At 47.1% G+C, this 16951-nt stretch overlaps 1 protein-coding gene across 1 annotated transcript in view; it reads right to left on the reverse strand.

The window, feature by feature from the left end:
• LOC143982044 (adenine phosphoribosyltransferase-like) overlaps nt 1-10779 on the reverse strand; it is a 66054-nt gene extending 55275 nt beyond the window's left edge. The window contains 1 exon segment of the mRNA XM_077480411.1: nt 10646-10779. Coding sequence (XP_077336537.1) covers nt 10646-10652 — 7 coding nt within the window. The 5' untranslated portion in view covers nt 10653-10779.
• Between the last annotated feature and the right edge of the window lie 6172 nt (nt 10780-16951).

Raw genomic sequence — 16951 nt, forward strand, 5'->3', positions numbered from 1 at the left:
CTGGTGAACACCTGCTGGCTCTTAGACTCCGTGCCCCAGGGAATCTTACGCTCTAACCCCAGTGGGATCTGTCTCCTGTCCGCAGCAGTCAGCCGTAGGGTCCACAACCTTGCGGTGCACTCCTGATCCCTACAGTGTGCATCTGTCACCTCGCCTCAAGGTGACCAGACAGTTTGATCAGCCATGGACCCAGCTGACGTGCCGCTTCCTGCAGTCGATCCGTTGCAGGGCTTAGTTCGCAGACTCGAGACCCAAGAATCGCATCAGACCCAGATGATGCGATTCCTTCAGGATTTGGCATCCCGTTTTGAACAGGTTCAGTCCTCATTAGGACCCCCAGTTCAACAACCTCAACCGCTATCTGCTGCTGCACCTATCGCATCAGTCGCAGCCACACATTCATTACACCTACCAGCTCCGGTCCGTTTCTCTGGGGACTCCAAGGCTTGCAGGGGGTTCCTTAGCCAGTGCACAATTAATTTTGAACTATAGCCCCAAAACTTCCTGTCCGATCGTGCAAAAGTTGCATATATCATATCCCTCCTGTCCGGCGAGGCGTTAGCTTGGGCTGTCCCTCTGTGGGAACTGAATGATCCAGTGATTTCTAGCCTGTCTGATTTCTTGAAACTTTTTTGGAATATCTTTGAGGAACCGGGTCGTGTCTCCTCAGCGGCTAGCGCTCTTTTACGTCTTCGTCAAGAGTCTGCGTCTGTGGGACAGTATGCTCTTCAGTTCCGTATCCTCACAGCTGAATTGAGCTGGAATAATGAGGCCCTAGTTGCAACCTTTTTACATGGCCTCTCTGATAGAGTGAAGGATGAATTAGCAGGAAGATCCCTTCCTGCTGATCTGGACAGTGTCATCACCTTGTGTAACCAGATCGATATTCGCTTTCTGGAGAGGGCCCTGGAAAAAAGACGCCAGCACTCCCCGTTCTTTAGGCAGCCTGAGCCCCCAGTCCCTTCTCTTCGATCCGAGGAGCACCCCCTGCCTACTGAGGGACCTATGCAGTTGGGCTGGACTAAATTATCTCCCGAAGAACGTGCTAGGCGCAGAACTCTGGGCCTATGCCTCTATTGTGGGGCCAAAGGTCATTTCTGTGACACTTGTTCTCTTCGTCCGGAAAAACGCTCAGGGCTAATACATCTGGAAGGTGGAGTATTAGACCCTGAAATATCACCTTCACCTTCTCGCCTTCTCCTTTCTGTGTTGCTTCATGTCGGTGCTTCCTCTCGTTCGGTCTCAGCACATCTGGATTCCGGAGCCGCTACCAATTTCATGGATTGGGAAACTGCATCCTCCATGAGAGTTACCCTTTTGCCCCTTACAACGCCTTGGTGGTCTTGGCGATTGATGGCACTGTTCTCCCAGGGGGCCCTATCCGCTTCCAGACTCTTCCTGTTAAGATGTCAGTGGGGACACTCCACCAGGACTGGATATCCTTCCTTGTCTTACTCCTATCATATTAGGTCTTCCTTGGTTATGGCTCCATTCTCCACACGTCGACTGGTCTGCTGGACAGATCCTGGCTTGGGGTTCCTCCTGTTCCTCTTCCTGCCTACTCAAGGGTACCCCAAAAGAGAAACTTCCTGTTACCACCATCCCAGTATCTTCTGCTATTCCCGCTGTATATAGCGATCTCTGGGATGCGTCCTGCAATAGTTGGACTGATGCACTCTCTAGGTCATGTGGTACTCTGGATGAGGGGCCCACCTATGAACCTGAGTCGATCATTCACTCCAGTTCGCATAACCATTTACCTTTGTCTGTCCCTAATCTCCCTTGGACGCACAGCCAGGCTAACTTGTCTGCAAGTTCCACAGTTGCTATGCCCTTTGATGCGATTGAGATGGCTACACCTGACAATACTATTCAGTTGGCCTCTGCACCAGTTATGCCAGTCCAGCCCATGCCCAATGAGCTTCCTGCTTCTTGTTCAGGACCTTCTGTGACCTGGCCTCACCCTACTGCTTCTATGTCCGTTCAAACCCGTTTAAGAGGCTCAATCCATCCTTTGGATAGACTGCCTCATTCAGCCAGGTGGGGTTTTCAATCTTTTTCTCAGGGTTCTCTGCATTCTGTTTGTGCTTCAGCTATTCAGCTTGACTCTTGTAACATGTCACCTCCTAACCAACCTGACCTCAGGGATCCTCTGACCTCTGCCCAGTCTGGTGGTCCTGTTCTGGGTGCCCAGCTCATCTTTAAGGGTCTGGGAGACCCTGCTCGGTCTCCTGATCTTCTCATGCCCTTACCCATTCCTAAAAAGCCTTTAGTCCTCAAGTCCTCTCGTCCTCTCCCTACCTCGGTTCCAGTCTCTGGGGATAATCTAAAATACGAGGTTAGTCAAGTTTTGGATTCCCAGCTCCGTAAAGGCATTCTTCAGTACCTTGTACATTGGAAAGGGTTTGGCCCTGAGGAGAGGTCTTGGATCACTGCATCTGAGGTCTTTGCTCCTAGTCTGTTGAGGAGGTTCCATCTGGAGTTTCCCTTTAAGCCTGGACCCAGGCGGGGGAGGCCTCGTAAGAGGGAGGGTACTGTCATGGTTTTGCAATAGTTTGCTTACCTGTTTCCATGTGTTCATCTCTAGAGACCAGCCGACCCTCACCTGACTGCTTTTGTAATCCATCCTCTGGCATGACTCCACCCTAGCTCCTATCAGAGAGCTCTATATTAACCTGTGCACTGCAGGCCAACCCTGCTGATCAACCTTTGTGTTAGCTTCCTGTTACCTGCCGTGTGCTCTGCTGTTGTTCCATTACCGACTTTGGCATGTCCTTGACTATCCCTGTTTGCTTGTGATCCTGACCTTTTGGCGTGTCCCTGACTATTCCTGTCTGCTTGTGGCCCCAAGCTGGGGGACCCTGGGGGTCGCGACCTGGAGCCAGTTGCAGCCAAGTCCATCCTCACCACTAGAGGCGCTGGTGAACACCTGCTGGCTCTTAGACTCCGCGCCCCAGGGAATCTTACGCTCTAACCCCAGTGGGATCTGTCTCCCGTCCGCAGCAGTCAGCCGTAGGGTCCACAACCTTGCGGTGCACTCCTGATCCCTACGGTGTGCATCTGTCACCTCGCCTCAAGGTGACCTGACACCTGGTTTGACCAGAACATCTCAAAATTGGAAAGAGCGAATATAAAAAAAACAAGAGCGAATATAAAAAAAACAAAAAAAACCCACAACCTTTCCATATTCTGCAGGGCTGGAACAAGGAAGAGGGAGGAGGTGGGTGCTGCTGCCCAATCATAGCGTTTCATGTGTGCGGGGGTGCACTACGTCCTCCTCATCACAGGAATTGTCCTCCTCATCACAGGAATTTGAAAAATAGCAGAGAACGTCCCAACATCCAGCGCTAAAAGGACATCTTCTGTAGTTAATACTGTCAGTTCGAGTGATCTCTGCTAACTGTACAAGTACAATCTTGGTTGGGTAGGGGTGAGAGAGCAGCGTGATTGCGTAGTACTGACATCAATGCTGGGGGCTTCTATTGGGTTCATGGACAGCAATACTTGGGGTTTTTATTGCACCCACTGACACCTGCCGGGAATTATTGCAATCTTTGACAACAATGCTGGGGGTTATTGTTGTGGCCAATGACACCAATGCTGAGGGTTATTATGGTGGTCCCTAATGCCAATGCTTGGGGTCATTAGGCTATAGGTTATGTAGTACCCTCTAGTGTGATACAAGGGTTAGTGCAGGCAAATCTATGTTATGACTCAGTTAACTTGTGAGTCCGAAATTAGGTCAGGGTTTACTGCAGGCCAGGCTGGATGACTCACAGATGCAGGTCTCTGGTACCTCCCCCCCCCATGATCTGGAAGTTAGGAGAAACTTTTAGAAGTTAGTGGGCAGAGTCTCCATACTGGAAGCTTTGAGCTATCCTCAGACCTGAGTATATAATGACACTGCACACCTGTGTACTCAACCATATAAAACATCAACAAAACAAGTGTAGTATTAAGAGTATCATTTATTGCACAAGATTAAAAACACTTACAAGATATAAGTGGGAGTAATGCTTGTCATAAATATGTAGTCCTGGCAGTTCTACTGCGACCCACTGGCTCCTCACCTGATCTGGGTAGCTGGGAAAGGTTCAGGTGTAATGTTGTGCTGAACAGCTGTACATTCAGGAAAACCAGGAAGTAGTCACCTCCCTGCTATCCAGCTTGAACTGGAAGAGGAAATGATGTCACCAGTAGGGGGCGGAAAGAAGGGGTCAGGACTGTCTCTGTGGAATGAAAGGCTACGTGCTCAGAGCTCACAGCGCCTTCTCCTCCCACCCCCTGTTGGTTACATAATTTCCTCTTCCGGTTCAAGGTGGACAGCAGGGAGACTACTTCCTGGTTTTCCTGAATGTACAGCTATTCAGCACAACATCACACCAGAACCTCTCCCTTCTACCCGGATCATGCGAGGAACCTGTGGGATGCAGCAGAACTACATATTTATGACGAGCATGACTCTCACTTATATCTTGTAAGTGTTTTTAATCTTGCGCAATAAATGATACTGTTTTAATACTACACTAAGACCCCTTTCACACCACACCGCACCTTGCGTCGGCGGTAAAACGCCGCTATTTTTAGCGGCGTTTTACCGCCAGATTTGCGGCACATTTCGGCCGCTAGCAGGGAGCTTTTACCCCCCGCTAGCGGCCGCTAAAGGGTTAAAACCGCAGGCAATACGCCGCAATAGCAGCGTTTTGCCGGCGGCATTACAGCGCTGCCCCATTGATTTCAATGGGCAGCAGTGGTGGAGGAGCGGTAAACACACTGCTCCTTCACCGCTCCAAAGAAGCTGCTGGCAGGACTTTTTTCTGACGTCCTGCCAGCGCACCGCTGTAGTGTGAAAGCCCTCGGGGCTTTCACACTATACACAATGGTGCAGCTTCTTTAGGGCGTTTTGCAGGCGCTATTTCTAACGCTATAGCGCCTGCAAAACGCCCTGGTGTGAAAGGGGTCTTAGAGGACACAACACACTCTGAGGATGGCTGCCTCTTTCTAAATCACCCCCTTACTGTGGTTCAACTTTGTTTTTACCTAAAGACTGACTAATCAAATGTACATGATTACAGGGCATTGCCTCCTGGAGCGCCAGATTTACCTCCATGTGTACTGAACCAGGTTGTAGGTGTCTAGCAAAACCCCAATACGGGATTGAATGTTCCGATCCAGAACTACAGAATCTGGAGAAAGCCAAATACCCAGCTTTCTCTGCCTTCACATTTACCCTTCTCCGCATTGACTGCCACTGCACATATTAATGTTTGCACTAAGCATTTGACCCTTTAAAACACGTTTTAATAACCCTGATTTGTATTATTTTTAGTGGGAGTATAATATTATTATTATTCAGGATTTATATAGCGCCGACAGTTTACGCAGCACTTTACAACATTAGGGCAGACAGTACAATTACAATACAATTCAATACAGGGGGGAATCAAAGGGCCCTGCTCGTTAAAGTTTACAATCTAGGAGGGAGGGTCAAGTTATACAAAAGGGTAATAGCTGTGGGGGATGAGCTAAAGGAGAAAATAGTGCAGTTGTTAGATGGGGGCAGGATAGGCTTCTCTGAAGAGGAAAGTTTTCAGGGATCGCCTAAAAGTGGATACATTTGGAGACAGTCTGACAGATTGGGGTAGCGAATTCCAGAGGATGGGCGAGGCTCGGGAGAAGTCCTGGAGGCGGATATGGGAGGTGGTTATGAGGGAGCTAGAGAGCAGGAGATCTTGAGAGGAACGAAGAGGGTGATTAGGTTGGTATTTTGAGACTAGGCTAGTGATGTAGCTGGGGGCAGAGTTGTGGATGGCTTTGTAACTTAATGTAAGTATTTTTAATTTAATCCATTGGGCAAGTGGCAGCCAATGGAGGGATTGGCAGAGAGGGGTAGCAGACACTGAGCAGTTTGTAAGGTGGATGAGTCTGGCAGCAGCATTCATGATGGACTGAAGGGGGGATAGTCTATTTATAGGTAAGCCAATGAGGAGGGAGTTGCAGTAGTCAAGGCGAGAGATAACCAGGGAGTGAATCAGGAGCTTTGTGGTTTCCTTGGTTAGAAAGGGACGTAGCTTAGAGATGTTGCGGAGGTTGAGGCAGCAAGCTTTGGAAAGTGATTGGATATGGGGCTGAAAGCAGAGTTCAGAATGCAGGATAACACCTAGAACCCTGACATGTGGGGATGGGTGGATGGTTGTGCCATTGCTCTTGACAGAGAAGTCAGGGGAAGAAGCACATGGGGGAGGAAATATTATAAGCTGGGTTTTGGACAAGTTGAGTTTGAGGAAGTGTTGTGACATCCATACAGATATGCCTGTTAGCAAGTTAGTGATGCGTGAAGAGACTGATGGAGTGAGTTGAGGGGTGGAGAGATAGATTTATGTGTCATCAGTGTAGAAATGATATTGAAATCCATGAGAGGCTATCAGCTGACCTAGGGCAGAGGTGTAGATTGAAAATAAAAGAGGTCCAAGAACAGAACCTTGGGGAACCCAGACAGAGAAGGGAAGAGGAGTGGAGAAAGTAGAATTGTAAGTGACACTGAAGGTGCATTGGGATAGGTAGGATGAGAGCCACTGAAGAGCACAGTCACGGAGACCAAGGGAGTAAAGTTTTAATATAGGGATACACAGAGTGTCACACAGGGGCATGCAATTATTGCACCCTAGAACAGCTTCACTGTATTAGTGTCACTGGTCCCCAAAAAGTGTCAGAATGTCCCCTGCAAGTCATTGATCGCTGCCATTACTAGTGTAAAAAAAATAAAAAATTATAATAATATAAATATATATATACTGAATTTATCGGCGTATAACACGCGCCGGCGTATAACACGCACCCCAAGTTTAGGAGGTAAGTTTAAGGAAAAAAACATACATTTTAAATGCCCATCAATGTAGCCCTACACTGTCCCCCTGCAGCCCTACACTGTCCCCCTGCAGCCCTACACTGTCCCCCTGCAGCCTTCCACAAAATCGCAGTATGGTTCGTTTTAAATTTACCATCGGCATCTTCGGCTCCTCCCGCCGCCGCCGTCGAGATCTTTGGCTCATCCCGCCGCGATCTTCGGCTCCTCCCGCCGCCGCCGCCAAGATCTTCGGCTCCTCCCGCCGCCGCCGTTGAGATCTTCGGCTCCTCCCGCCGCCGGCATAGACCGAGCCGAGCCGAGGATACTCGGCTACTCGGCTCTGCTCGCAGTGACGCCCCCGTCTCGCCCCTTGTCCTGGTTCCTGTGATGGACACAACACCAGGCCAATGGCGGGACGTAAAGGCTAGGAGGCGGGACTGGGCATGACTGAGAGCGGAGCCAAGTACACAGTACACTCGGCTCATCGGCTCAGCTCGGTAAATGTCGGCGGCGCTCCACAGAGCGCAGATCGGCGGGGGGATCGGCGTATAACACGCACCCATGATTTTCCCCCGATTTTAAGGGGAAAAAAAGTGCGTGTTATACACCGATAAATACGGTGTGTATATATATATATATCTATCTATCTATCTCATAATCCATAATTTGTAGACGCTGCAGCTTTTGAGCAAACCAATCAATATATGCTTATTGGGATTTTTTTTGTATACCAAAAGTATATAGCAGATTACATTTTCGCCTAAATTTATGAATATAGTCTTTTTTTTTTTTCTTCAATCTTTTATTACATAGGTTTTATAGCAGAAAGTAAAAAATGTTTTTGTTTTTGTTTTTGTTTTCCTTCAAAACTGTGTTTTTTGTTTATAGCTCAAAAAATAAAAAATGCAAAGTTGATCCACCAAAAGAAAGCTCTATTTGTTGGGAAACAAAAAGGACATGCATTTTATTTGGGTACGGCGTTGCATGACTGCACAATTGTCAGTAAAATAACCCAGTGCCGTATAGCAAATAATGGCCTGGTCGTAAAGGGGAGGGGGGGGGGGGGGAAATCTTCTGGAGGTCAAGTGGTTAAAGTCTTGAACAAAATATATTTAAAAAAAAAAGGTGGGGGGAGGAGGATGATAGATTCCCATTAAGGCGGGTTGCCAATCAAATTTCGCAATTCAGCTGACTGTATTAAATGTCATTAGTAAAAAATTATCTCTTATGAAACATTATATAATAGTGTGACTAGATTTCTCCTGGCTGCTGTCAGAGTTCTCTTGCTCCATATTATATAAAGAGCACATGTAGGAGAGTGCTGCTTACTTAGACCCCATACACACACTATACAACTTTTGTTGTCTGGTTTCCTTTATATTTACCAAAACTATGTAGTGCAAGGGACTGCCTGATTGCATAAAAATTAAAACTCTTAAGGTTTGACCTCATATTATATGGTTTTGGTAAATCTGAAGGAAAAAAAAAAGCTTAAGGGACCAGTCATTGGTTTTCTGTAAATTAATAATATTGCATAATAAAACATTGAAGGTAGGGTTGCCACCTGTCCGGTTTTGACCCGGACAGTCTGGGTTTTGACACGTGCCCGGGTTTCAACCCGCCTGAAACCCGGACACATATAGCAACAGTCTGACTGTCCTGTGGTGGCCCCGGCTGCAACATCTAGAGCGGCGCATCAATTCCGGAGCCTGCCGCCATCAATGTACACTGTCAAGATACTGCTTGTGCGAGAGCTGGGCAGCGGGCTCCCTGTGACTGGCTGAATGTGTTATGTGTGTGCGTCACTCGGGTCTGCAATTGGCCTGGTGGAGCTGGTAAGTGGTCACATGGAGGCGGGGCTGGACTGGGGGTGATCGCGGCCGCCCATAGTCCCACCTCCCTGCCTGGTGCGCTGTGTTTCTCCTGACTGTGATGAGGTCTCTCTGCCATCCGCTCTTCCAACCGCCCGTCTGTCAGCCCCCCCTTTCTGTAAGCCACCTCCGGTCAGCCCCCCCTCTGTCAGCAAACCCCCCTGTCAGCAAACCCCCCTGTCAGCAACCCCTCCTGTCACCCCCCCTCTGTCAGCAAACCCCCCTGTCAGCCCCCCTTTGTCAGCAGCACTCTTTGTAAGCCACCCCCCTCTGTCAGTAACCCCCCCTGTCAGCCCCCCCTCTGTCAGCAACACCCCCTGTCAGCCCCCTTCTGTCAACCTGCCCCTCTCTGTAAGCCACCCCCCTGTCAGCAACCCCCCCTGTCAGCCCCCTAGTCTGTCAGCCCACCCTTCTCTGTAAGCCACCCTCTATCAGTCCCCCTCTCTCTCAGCCCCCCCCGTCAGCAACCCCCCTTTTAGCCCCCTCTCTGTCAGCAACCCCCCTGTCAGCCCCTTCTGTCAGCCAGCCCTTCTCTGTAAGCCACCCTCTATCAGCCCCCCTCTCTCTCAGCCCCCCTCGTCAGCCCGCCCCTCTCTGTAAGCCACCCCCATCTGTCAGCAACCCCCCCATCGGGCCCCCTCTCTGTCAGTCCCCCTCTCTGTCAGCAACCCCTCCTGTCAGCCGCCCCTCTCTATAAGCCACCCCCCTCTGTCAGCCCGCTCTTCTCCGTAAGCCACCCCCCTCTGTCAGCAACCCCCCCTCTATCAGCCCCCCTCTCTGTCAGCACCCCCCTCTCACTGTCAGTAACCCCCCTGTCAGCCCCCCTCCTCTGTCAGCCCCCTACTCTGTCAGCAACCACCCCCTTCTGTCAGCCCCCTCTCTGTCAGCAACCTCCCCTTCTCTGTAAGCCAACCCCTCTTCTATCAGCTACCCCCAGACAGCATGCAAACTCCCCCTTTCTTCCCCCACTCTAGCGGGGCTAATGTCCTGCAGCTGGGTCACACTGCACTATCTGTGCATTCTCTCTCTCACACACAGCCGCCAGCGCCAATGCCACCAGAGACAGTGAATGGAGGGCCACTGGACTGGTGTCCTAGCAACCAGGGACACTTTTGCAGGAGAAAGCATGGTATTACAGACTCCGCTCCCTAACAGGTTCACACACACACCTTTGCAGCAGTTACTGCCCTACTCACACCGTCCACTGCTCTACGGACACCGTCCACTGCTCTACGGACACCGTCCACTGCTCTACGGACACCGTCCACTGCTCTACGGACACCAATCTCTGCCCTACTGACATCGTCTACTGACACCAATCTCTGCCCTACTGACACCATCCACTGCTCCACTGACACCATCCACTGCCCTACGGACACCGTCCACTGCTCTACGGCCACCATCCACTGCACTACTGACAACGTCCACTGCTCTACTCACACCGTCTACTGACACCAACCTCTGCCCTACTGACACCAATCTCTGCCCTTCTCACACCATCCTTTGCTCTACTGACACCGTCCACTATTCATATTTTAACTGACACTTCTTTTATTAATCAAATCATATTTTATGGTGGGTACACGAATGCTTTTGTTTTATTTAACCATGACCCTTTGGGTTTGGCTTAAAGAAAAGGTGGCAACCCTAATTAAATGCTGTCCATAGAAAGACATATGCACTACTGAAAGTGTCAGAAATCATACTCAACAGGATTCCTTCTACTCATTGACCGAGCATATGCCACCCATACCCTAAAATATGTGATGAAGTCCCCTAGCAGAGTCCTAAACAGTCAGATCCTCAATCAAGTTTTGAATCGGCCTTCTAATCTGGGGAAAGGACAATATGTTCTTTAGCTGTATTAGTACAGTCTTTATGTACGTAATACACTGTCTACAGAAGAACCGATCTCTCTCCAGCTTACCTGGCATTATAGCCTTTGAAAAGTTTAGCTCAAGTCCAGCGTACTTGTTATCCTCCTTGTAACTTCTCAGTTAATCTGTCTGGAGCTAAATCCAACCACTTCTATATGGGGAAGCACAAACACTTGGAGCAGCCCCTCTATGCGACTGCCAACCAACCTTTAACCCTAGCAACACACACAAGACTGAATGAAAACATGCTAGAGAAGTAAAACAGCAGGCCTTTGTACACTGAGCTTTTCTTCCAGTGTTCCCTGATAGTTCAACAAAACAGAGAAAGAGTGTTTGAGTGTTTGAGTCTTCGCTGAACCAATTACAAATTTTAAAAACAAGATGAGCTCCAAAGCATGACCTAGATCTGCTATGAATGGTGTATGATGTGCGTGTTTGCTAGGTTGTGCTTGTTCTGCGGTTCTATGTGTCAGACCTATGCATACCGATATCTGTCCAATAGGATTTCATACACAGTAAATGGATATATTATATTTTATTTGGTTTTATTCTACAGATTTGCAATCTAGCTAGTTTTTTTTAGGTCAGCTGTGCGAGTGCTCTGCCATTACCTGTAATAGCAGCAGTGCCATGCCATCCACATAGTGAAATAAGGAGAGGAGCGGGTGGGCGTAGAGGAGCCCGATCGGGCGGGACCACTGTCTTCTTGGGCGTCAGGGTGCCCCCCCCTCAGAACCTGCTGCCCGGGATCAATGGTCCCATCGGGTCCCATGGTAGGGCTGGCCCTGCCCCTAACACCCGGTCCAGATTGCAGGTGTCTAAAGACACAGTTCCATTTATTGGAGTACTGACAAGCCTTTGTATCAAATTTGTTTGAGTATTACTATTGCTGTTACATTTTTTAAAATACATTTTATCTTTGGTAATGCACGAGGTCGGTGCGCCCTCCTTTTCTTTCTATATGTTTCAGTTCTCTGGAACTGTGGGAACCTTGCAAGCCCATTAACCACTTGCCACCCAAGCCAATTCTGGAATTTCTCTCCTACATTAAAAAATCATATTTTTTTTTTTGCTAGAAAATTACTCAAGACCCCCAAACACATACCTTCATATGGTAAGGGGAGGACTATATAGCAGATTGGTAAAATCTTATCAATATAGACATAATACAAATATTACTACCTAATGTATCATATCCCTGTCTTAATACATAGTTTAAGGTTAAAACTCTTTTCTTCTAATTTTATAGAAGGGCCACATGTCTTGTTAAAATTCCTTCCACAAAAGGGTTTTATCCCTATTGTGGAGTCACCAGTACGGTATTTGTAAATTGAAATCATATCCCCCCTCAAGCGTCTCTTCTCCAGAGAGAATAAGTTCAGTGCTTACAACCTTTATTCATAACTAATATTCTCCATACCCTTTATTAGCATTTGGCTCTCCTGTTGGGGCACCCAATGGAGGGGAGGAGCCAGCAATGCAGACGGGGGCACCCCAGAAGAAGACGATCGGGTCTCCTCTGTGCAAAACTCTTGCACAGAGCAGGTAAGTATAACATGTTTGTTATTTTTAAAGGAAAAAAAAAACAAGCCTTTACAACTGCTTTAATTGCTTTCACTTTCTGCTGTTATGCTGGATGTTGTGTTGCAACATTCCCTCCAGTCAGCAGAAGAGAGATATAGCCAGGAAAGCCAATGGACTTCTATGCAGAATACTGAGGATCATGGGAAATTAAGTCTGGGACATCTAGCATAGATCAGACTCATGGACCTTTACACTACAGAGTATGGCACAACTGCAAACCTACCAAGACATGGCTGTTCACCTAAACTGACAGTCTGGGCAAGGAGAGCATTATTCAGAGAGGCAGCCAAGAGGCCCATGGTAACTCTGGAAGAGCTGCAGAGATCCACAGCTCAGTTGGGAGAGTCTGTCTACAGGACAACTATTAGTCGTGCACTCCATAAATCTGTCCTTTATGGAAGCGGCAAGAAGAAAGTCATTGTTGAAGGAAAGCATTAGAAGTCCCATTTGCATTTTTTTTTAAAAGACATGTGGGGGCAGGGCCATCTTTAATATTGATTGGACCCTGCGCAAACATTTTCGCGCCCACCTCCCCCCTTCATGCAATTTTGCTTTCCACCTGCTCTGAGACATACAAAATATAGCAGTTTACCGAATCAGATCGGGTAGCAATTGCGATAAGTTGCCAGAGGTTACAGTGTTTACAGCTCACTGATTATTTGCTAGAGGTTATAGCACATGACTTCTGCTTGTTGGTTGATTGCTATAGATTACTGTACATCAACACTGCTCACTGATTGGTTGCTAGCGGTAACTGGACATCCTTACCACTCACTAATTGGTTGCTAGACGTTACTGCACATTATTACTGCTTAGCCTTCCTGAGTCCTGTCCCTGAACTACTTACTTTATCAACAAAAAAAAATAAGAAACATGTTTTTTGCCTTAAAGTGGGTGTAAAGTCAGAAGTTTTTTTTCTTAATGCATTCTATGCATTAAGATAAAAAACCTTTCAGTGTGCAGTAGCCCCCCTAATACTTACCTGAGCCCATCTCGATCCAGCGATTTTGCAGGAGTCTCGGCTGCAGAGCACCATTGGCTCCTGCCGCTGTCAATCAAACTCAGTGAGTCAATGGGAAGAGATAAGGGGTGGGGCCAAACAGCGTCTCTGTGTCTGAATGGACACACAGAGCGGAAGCTCGGCTTGGGTGCTTCTAAGGCCCGCAGCCGAGACAGACCGAGCGAGCGACGCCGAAAAATACCGAGCGCATTGCTCGGCTCCGCTCGTAGTCCCGCCTCCCTGCTGTTTCTCTAGCAAGCACTGCCGAAAAAGACCGAGCCGACTATACTGTGTGCTCGGCTCGGCTTGCAGTCCCGCCCATACTGGGCGGGACTGCGAGTGGAGCCCAGCTGAATACACAGTACAGACGGCTCTGTCTTTTTCGGCAGCGCTCGCTAGAGAAACAGCAGGGAGGCGGGACTACGAGCGGAGCCGAGCAAGTCAGCTCGGTCTTTTTCAGCGGCGCTCGCTCGGTCTGTCTCGGCGGCGGGAAATTTAAACATGGCCAAGCTGCAAATGACACTGCAAAGCTGCAAATGACACTGCAAAACTGCAAACAGCGTGGGGCAAGCTGCAAAAATATGTGTGTTTTGTAAATGCTTACTATAATATATTTTGTGATATACTTTTCATGAATTTAATATATGTTGTTTTTCTTACTCTATTAGCTATGATCTGCTGCTGCGCCAATTCCTGATGAAGCTCGAGTTACGAGCGAAACATGTTGAATAATCACAGCATAGCGTTTTTGTTTTTATGCATCAATGTGGGGTAATTTTGGAGATGATCTACATCTAATCCAGCCTCACTATTGATTTTTATGACTGTATATTGTTTGTTTTGCACATCTTTGATGGATGTTGACTGAATAATAATAAAAATATTTTTGCAATTAATAGTTGATTGCATACTCTGTTGATCTGATACCGTTAAAAATCCCAGGGTTGGCGTTTTTCCAACCCGTTTTTGCCCCTTCTTTTGTCCTCTAGGTAAGTATAACATGTTTGTTATTTTTAAATGGGTAAAAAAATGTAGATTTTGGTATCCCTTTTATTATCCACCTTAAATCACATTGCTAATAGCATATTGTACTTGTTTGTAGCCCAAATACTGAAACTTTCACCTAAAACTGTATTTTTTTTAACTTTTGGAAATGCCTGTAAAAACTTGGCTGTGCACCTTCTGTTAAAAAAAAAACTTGGCTGTGCTAGTAAAATGTGGGTGTTGTGTCAGTGAATTTCAATCTGGTACATTGGCAACACTGTCTGGAGCCCTGCTGTACAGGGACTACAGGAGGTTATACCAAATAAAATTCAAATACTTACACTGCCTGCATTTAAAAAATAAATTAATGATGCATTGATGACTACAGTGTTGTATTAATGTGTGTCTAATATATTTGCCTAGAGTTCAGCTTTAAAGTGATTGTAAAGGTTTGCGTTTTTTTTTTTTTTTAAGTAACTAACTTAGTAAATAACAAACATGTCATACTTTACCTCCACTGTGCAGTTCATTTTGCAGAGTGACAATTTCTGGGCTCCCTCGTGGCTTTCGCGACTCCTCCTCTTATCAGATAACCCCCTAGGAGAAGCCCTCTCCCGGGAGTTACCTTTCGGGCGCGCTCCCAAGTTCAGCATTTGTGTCCACAGACACGAATGCTGGACTTGGTCCCGCCCCCGCTGCCCACGTCATTGGATTTGATTGGCAGCAGCAGGAGCCAATGGTTGCGCTGCTATCAATCTACCCAATCAAGAGCCGAGAACCCCAGGCAAACGAAGAGCGCGTCTCCACCAGGTGAAATTCCAGGGCTCAGGTAAGTAAAACTGGGGGGCTGGTGACTGCCAGGTGTTTTTTCACCTTAATGCATAGGATGCATTAAGGTGAAAAAAACAGAAGGGTTTACAGCCTCATTAAGGTCTACAAAGGTGCAAAAGTAGCTTCTATGAATGAAATGTGATCTATAAATGAGGGAGGTGGACCTGTCATTCATCTGCCCATCCTCCATTCATGGATCGTTTTTCATTCATAGACGTTCTAGTACAGCTTATATGAATGGAGAAGGTGCATGGAAAGGATGGGGCATCATTGGGCATGCTTGATAAGTGCATATAACAGCTCCCTCCACTTTTTTGGAGTAAACTGGCTGTAAATATAAGGTTGGTTACATGTAACTGTAGAAATGTATGAGAGTTGTTTTTAAAATGAGTCTTCTGACTAGGGATGAACCGAACACCCCCGGTTCGGTTCACACCAGAACTTTCGAACGGACCCCAAATTCGTACGAATTTTAGAACCCCATTGAAGTCTATGGGACTCGAACGTTCGAAATTAAAAGTGCTAATTTTAACGGCTAATATGCAAGATGCTGTCCTAAAAAGGGTTTGGGGACCTGGCTCCTGCCCCAGGGGACATGGGTCAATGCCTAAAATGTTTTAAAAAATGTCCGTTTTGGCGGGAGCACTGATTTTAATGACGATTAAAGTGAAAAAAAAAACTGAAATATTCCTTTAAATATGGTGCCTGGGGGGTGTCTGTAGTATGCCTGTGAAGTGCCACGTGTTTCCCGTGTTTAGAACAGTCCCTGCACAAAATGACATTTAACGGAAATAACATCATTTAAAACTGCTTGCGGTTTTAATGTTATATCTGGTTCCTGCAATATGGTTGAAAATCATTGAGAAAAATGGCATGGGTAGCCCTCCCTGCCCATTACCAGCCCCTTTGGGTCTTGTACGCATATTAAGTGGAACCCCGTACCCATATTAAAAAAAGAAAATGCGTGTGGCCCCCAGGCCCTATATACTCAGAACAGCAGTATACAGGCGGTGCAAACAAGACAGGGACTGTGTAGGTTTGTTGTGTAAAGTTGAATCTGTTTGTAATTTTCAACTGGTACATTTTTAAAGTGTAGCTCCACTCAAAAAAACTATTTGTTAAGCTTTTTGGAAAACATAGGGAAGGGTTATCACCCCTGTATAATTTGTTTTGTCGTACATCTTTTTTCATCTCACTTGCTGTTGTCTCCTTCCGTTTGCAAGTAGGAGATGTTTGTAAGTTGGATGTTTGAAAGTAGGGGCCTGCCCTATATGCTCTGCAGAAATGGCGGAACAAGGTGTTGGTTTTGCCACAACATTGTAAGCCCTCAAAGTGACTCTTGGTGGGCGCTGGAGCGCCCTGCTGTGAACGATTATATCAAGAATTGTAATTACATTCCATTGTTGAACAGTGGTAGAAAAATTGACCTTTGGTGGTTGTGGTGCTGGTGCCAAACACTATAAGTCCTCACAGTTACTCTGGGTGGGCACAGGAACGGGCCTTCCTGTAAAATATTATATCAAGAATTGTAATTACATGTCCCTGTTAAACAGGGGCAGAAAAATTGGGCCTTAGGCACTGGTGCTGGTGCCACAACACTGCAACCTCTCCCATATACTCTAGTTTTAGTGCAGGAATTAGCCCTGCTGCAAAGCATTGCATCAAAAATTGTAATTAAACACCCCTGTTAAACAGGGGTACAAAAATTGGGCCTTAGGCACTGGTGCTGGTGCCACCACACTGCAACCTCTCCCATATACTCTAGTTTTAGTGCAGGAATTAGCCCTGCTGCAAAGCATTGCATCAAAAATTGTAATTAAACACCCCTGTTAAACAGGGGCACAAAAATTGGGCCTTAGGCACTGGTGCTGGTGCCACCACACTGCAACCTCTCCCATATACTCTAGTTTTAGTGCAGGAATTAGCCCTGCTGCAAAGCATTGCATCAAAAATTGTA

Source organism: Lithobates pipiens, unplaced genomic scaffold (assembly GCF_037356315.1).
Source record: "Lithobates pipiens isolate NorthernLeopardFrog02 unplaced genomic scaffold, aLitPip1_a1.2 Scaffold_16, whole genome shotgun sequence".
NCBI classification, from domain to species: domain Eukaryota; kingdom Metazoa; phylum Chordata; class Amphibia; order Anura; family Ranidae; genus Lithobates; species Lithobates pipiens.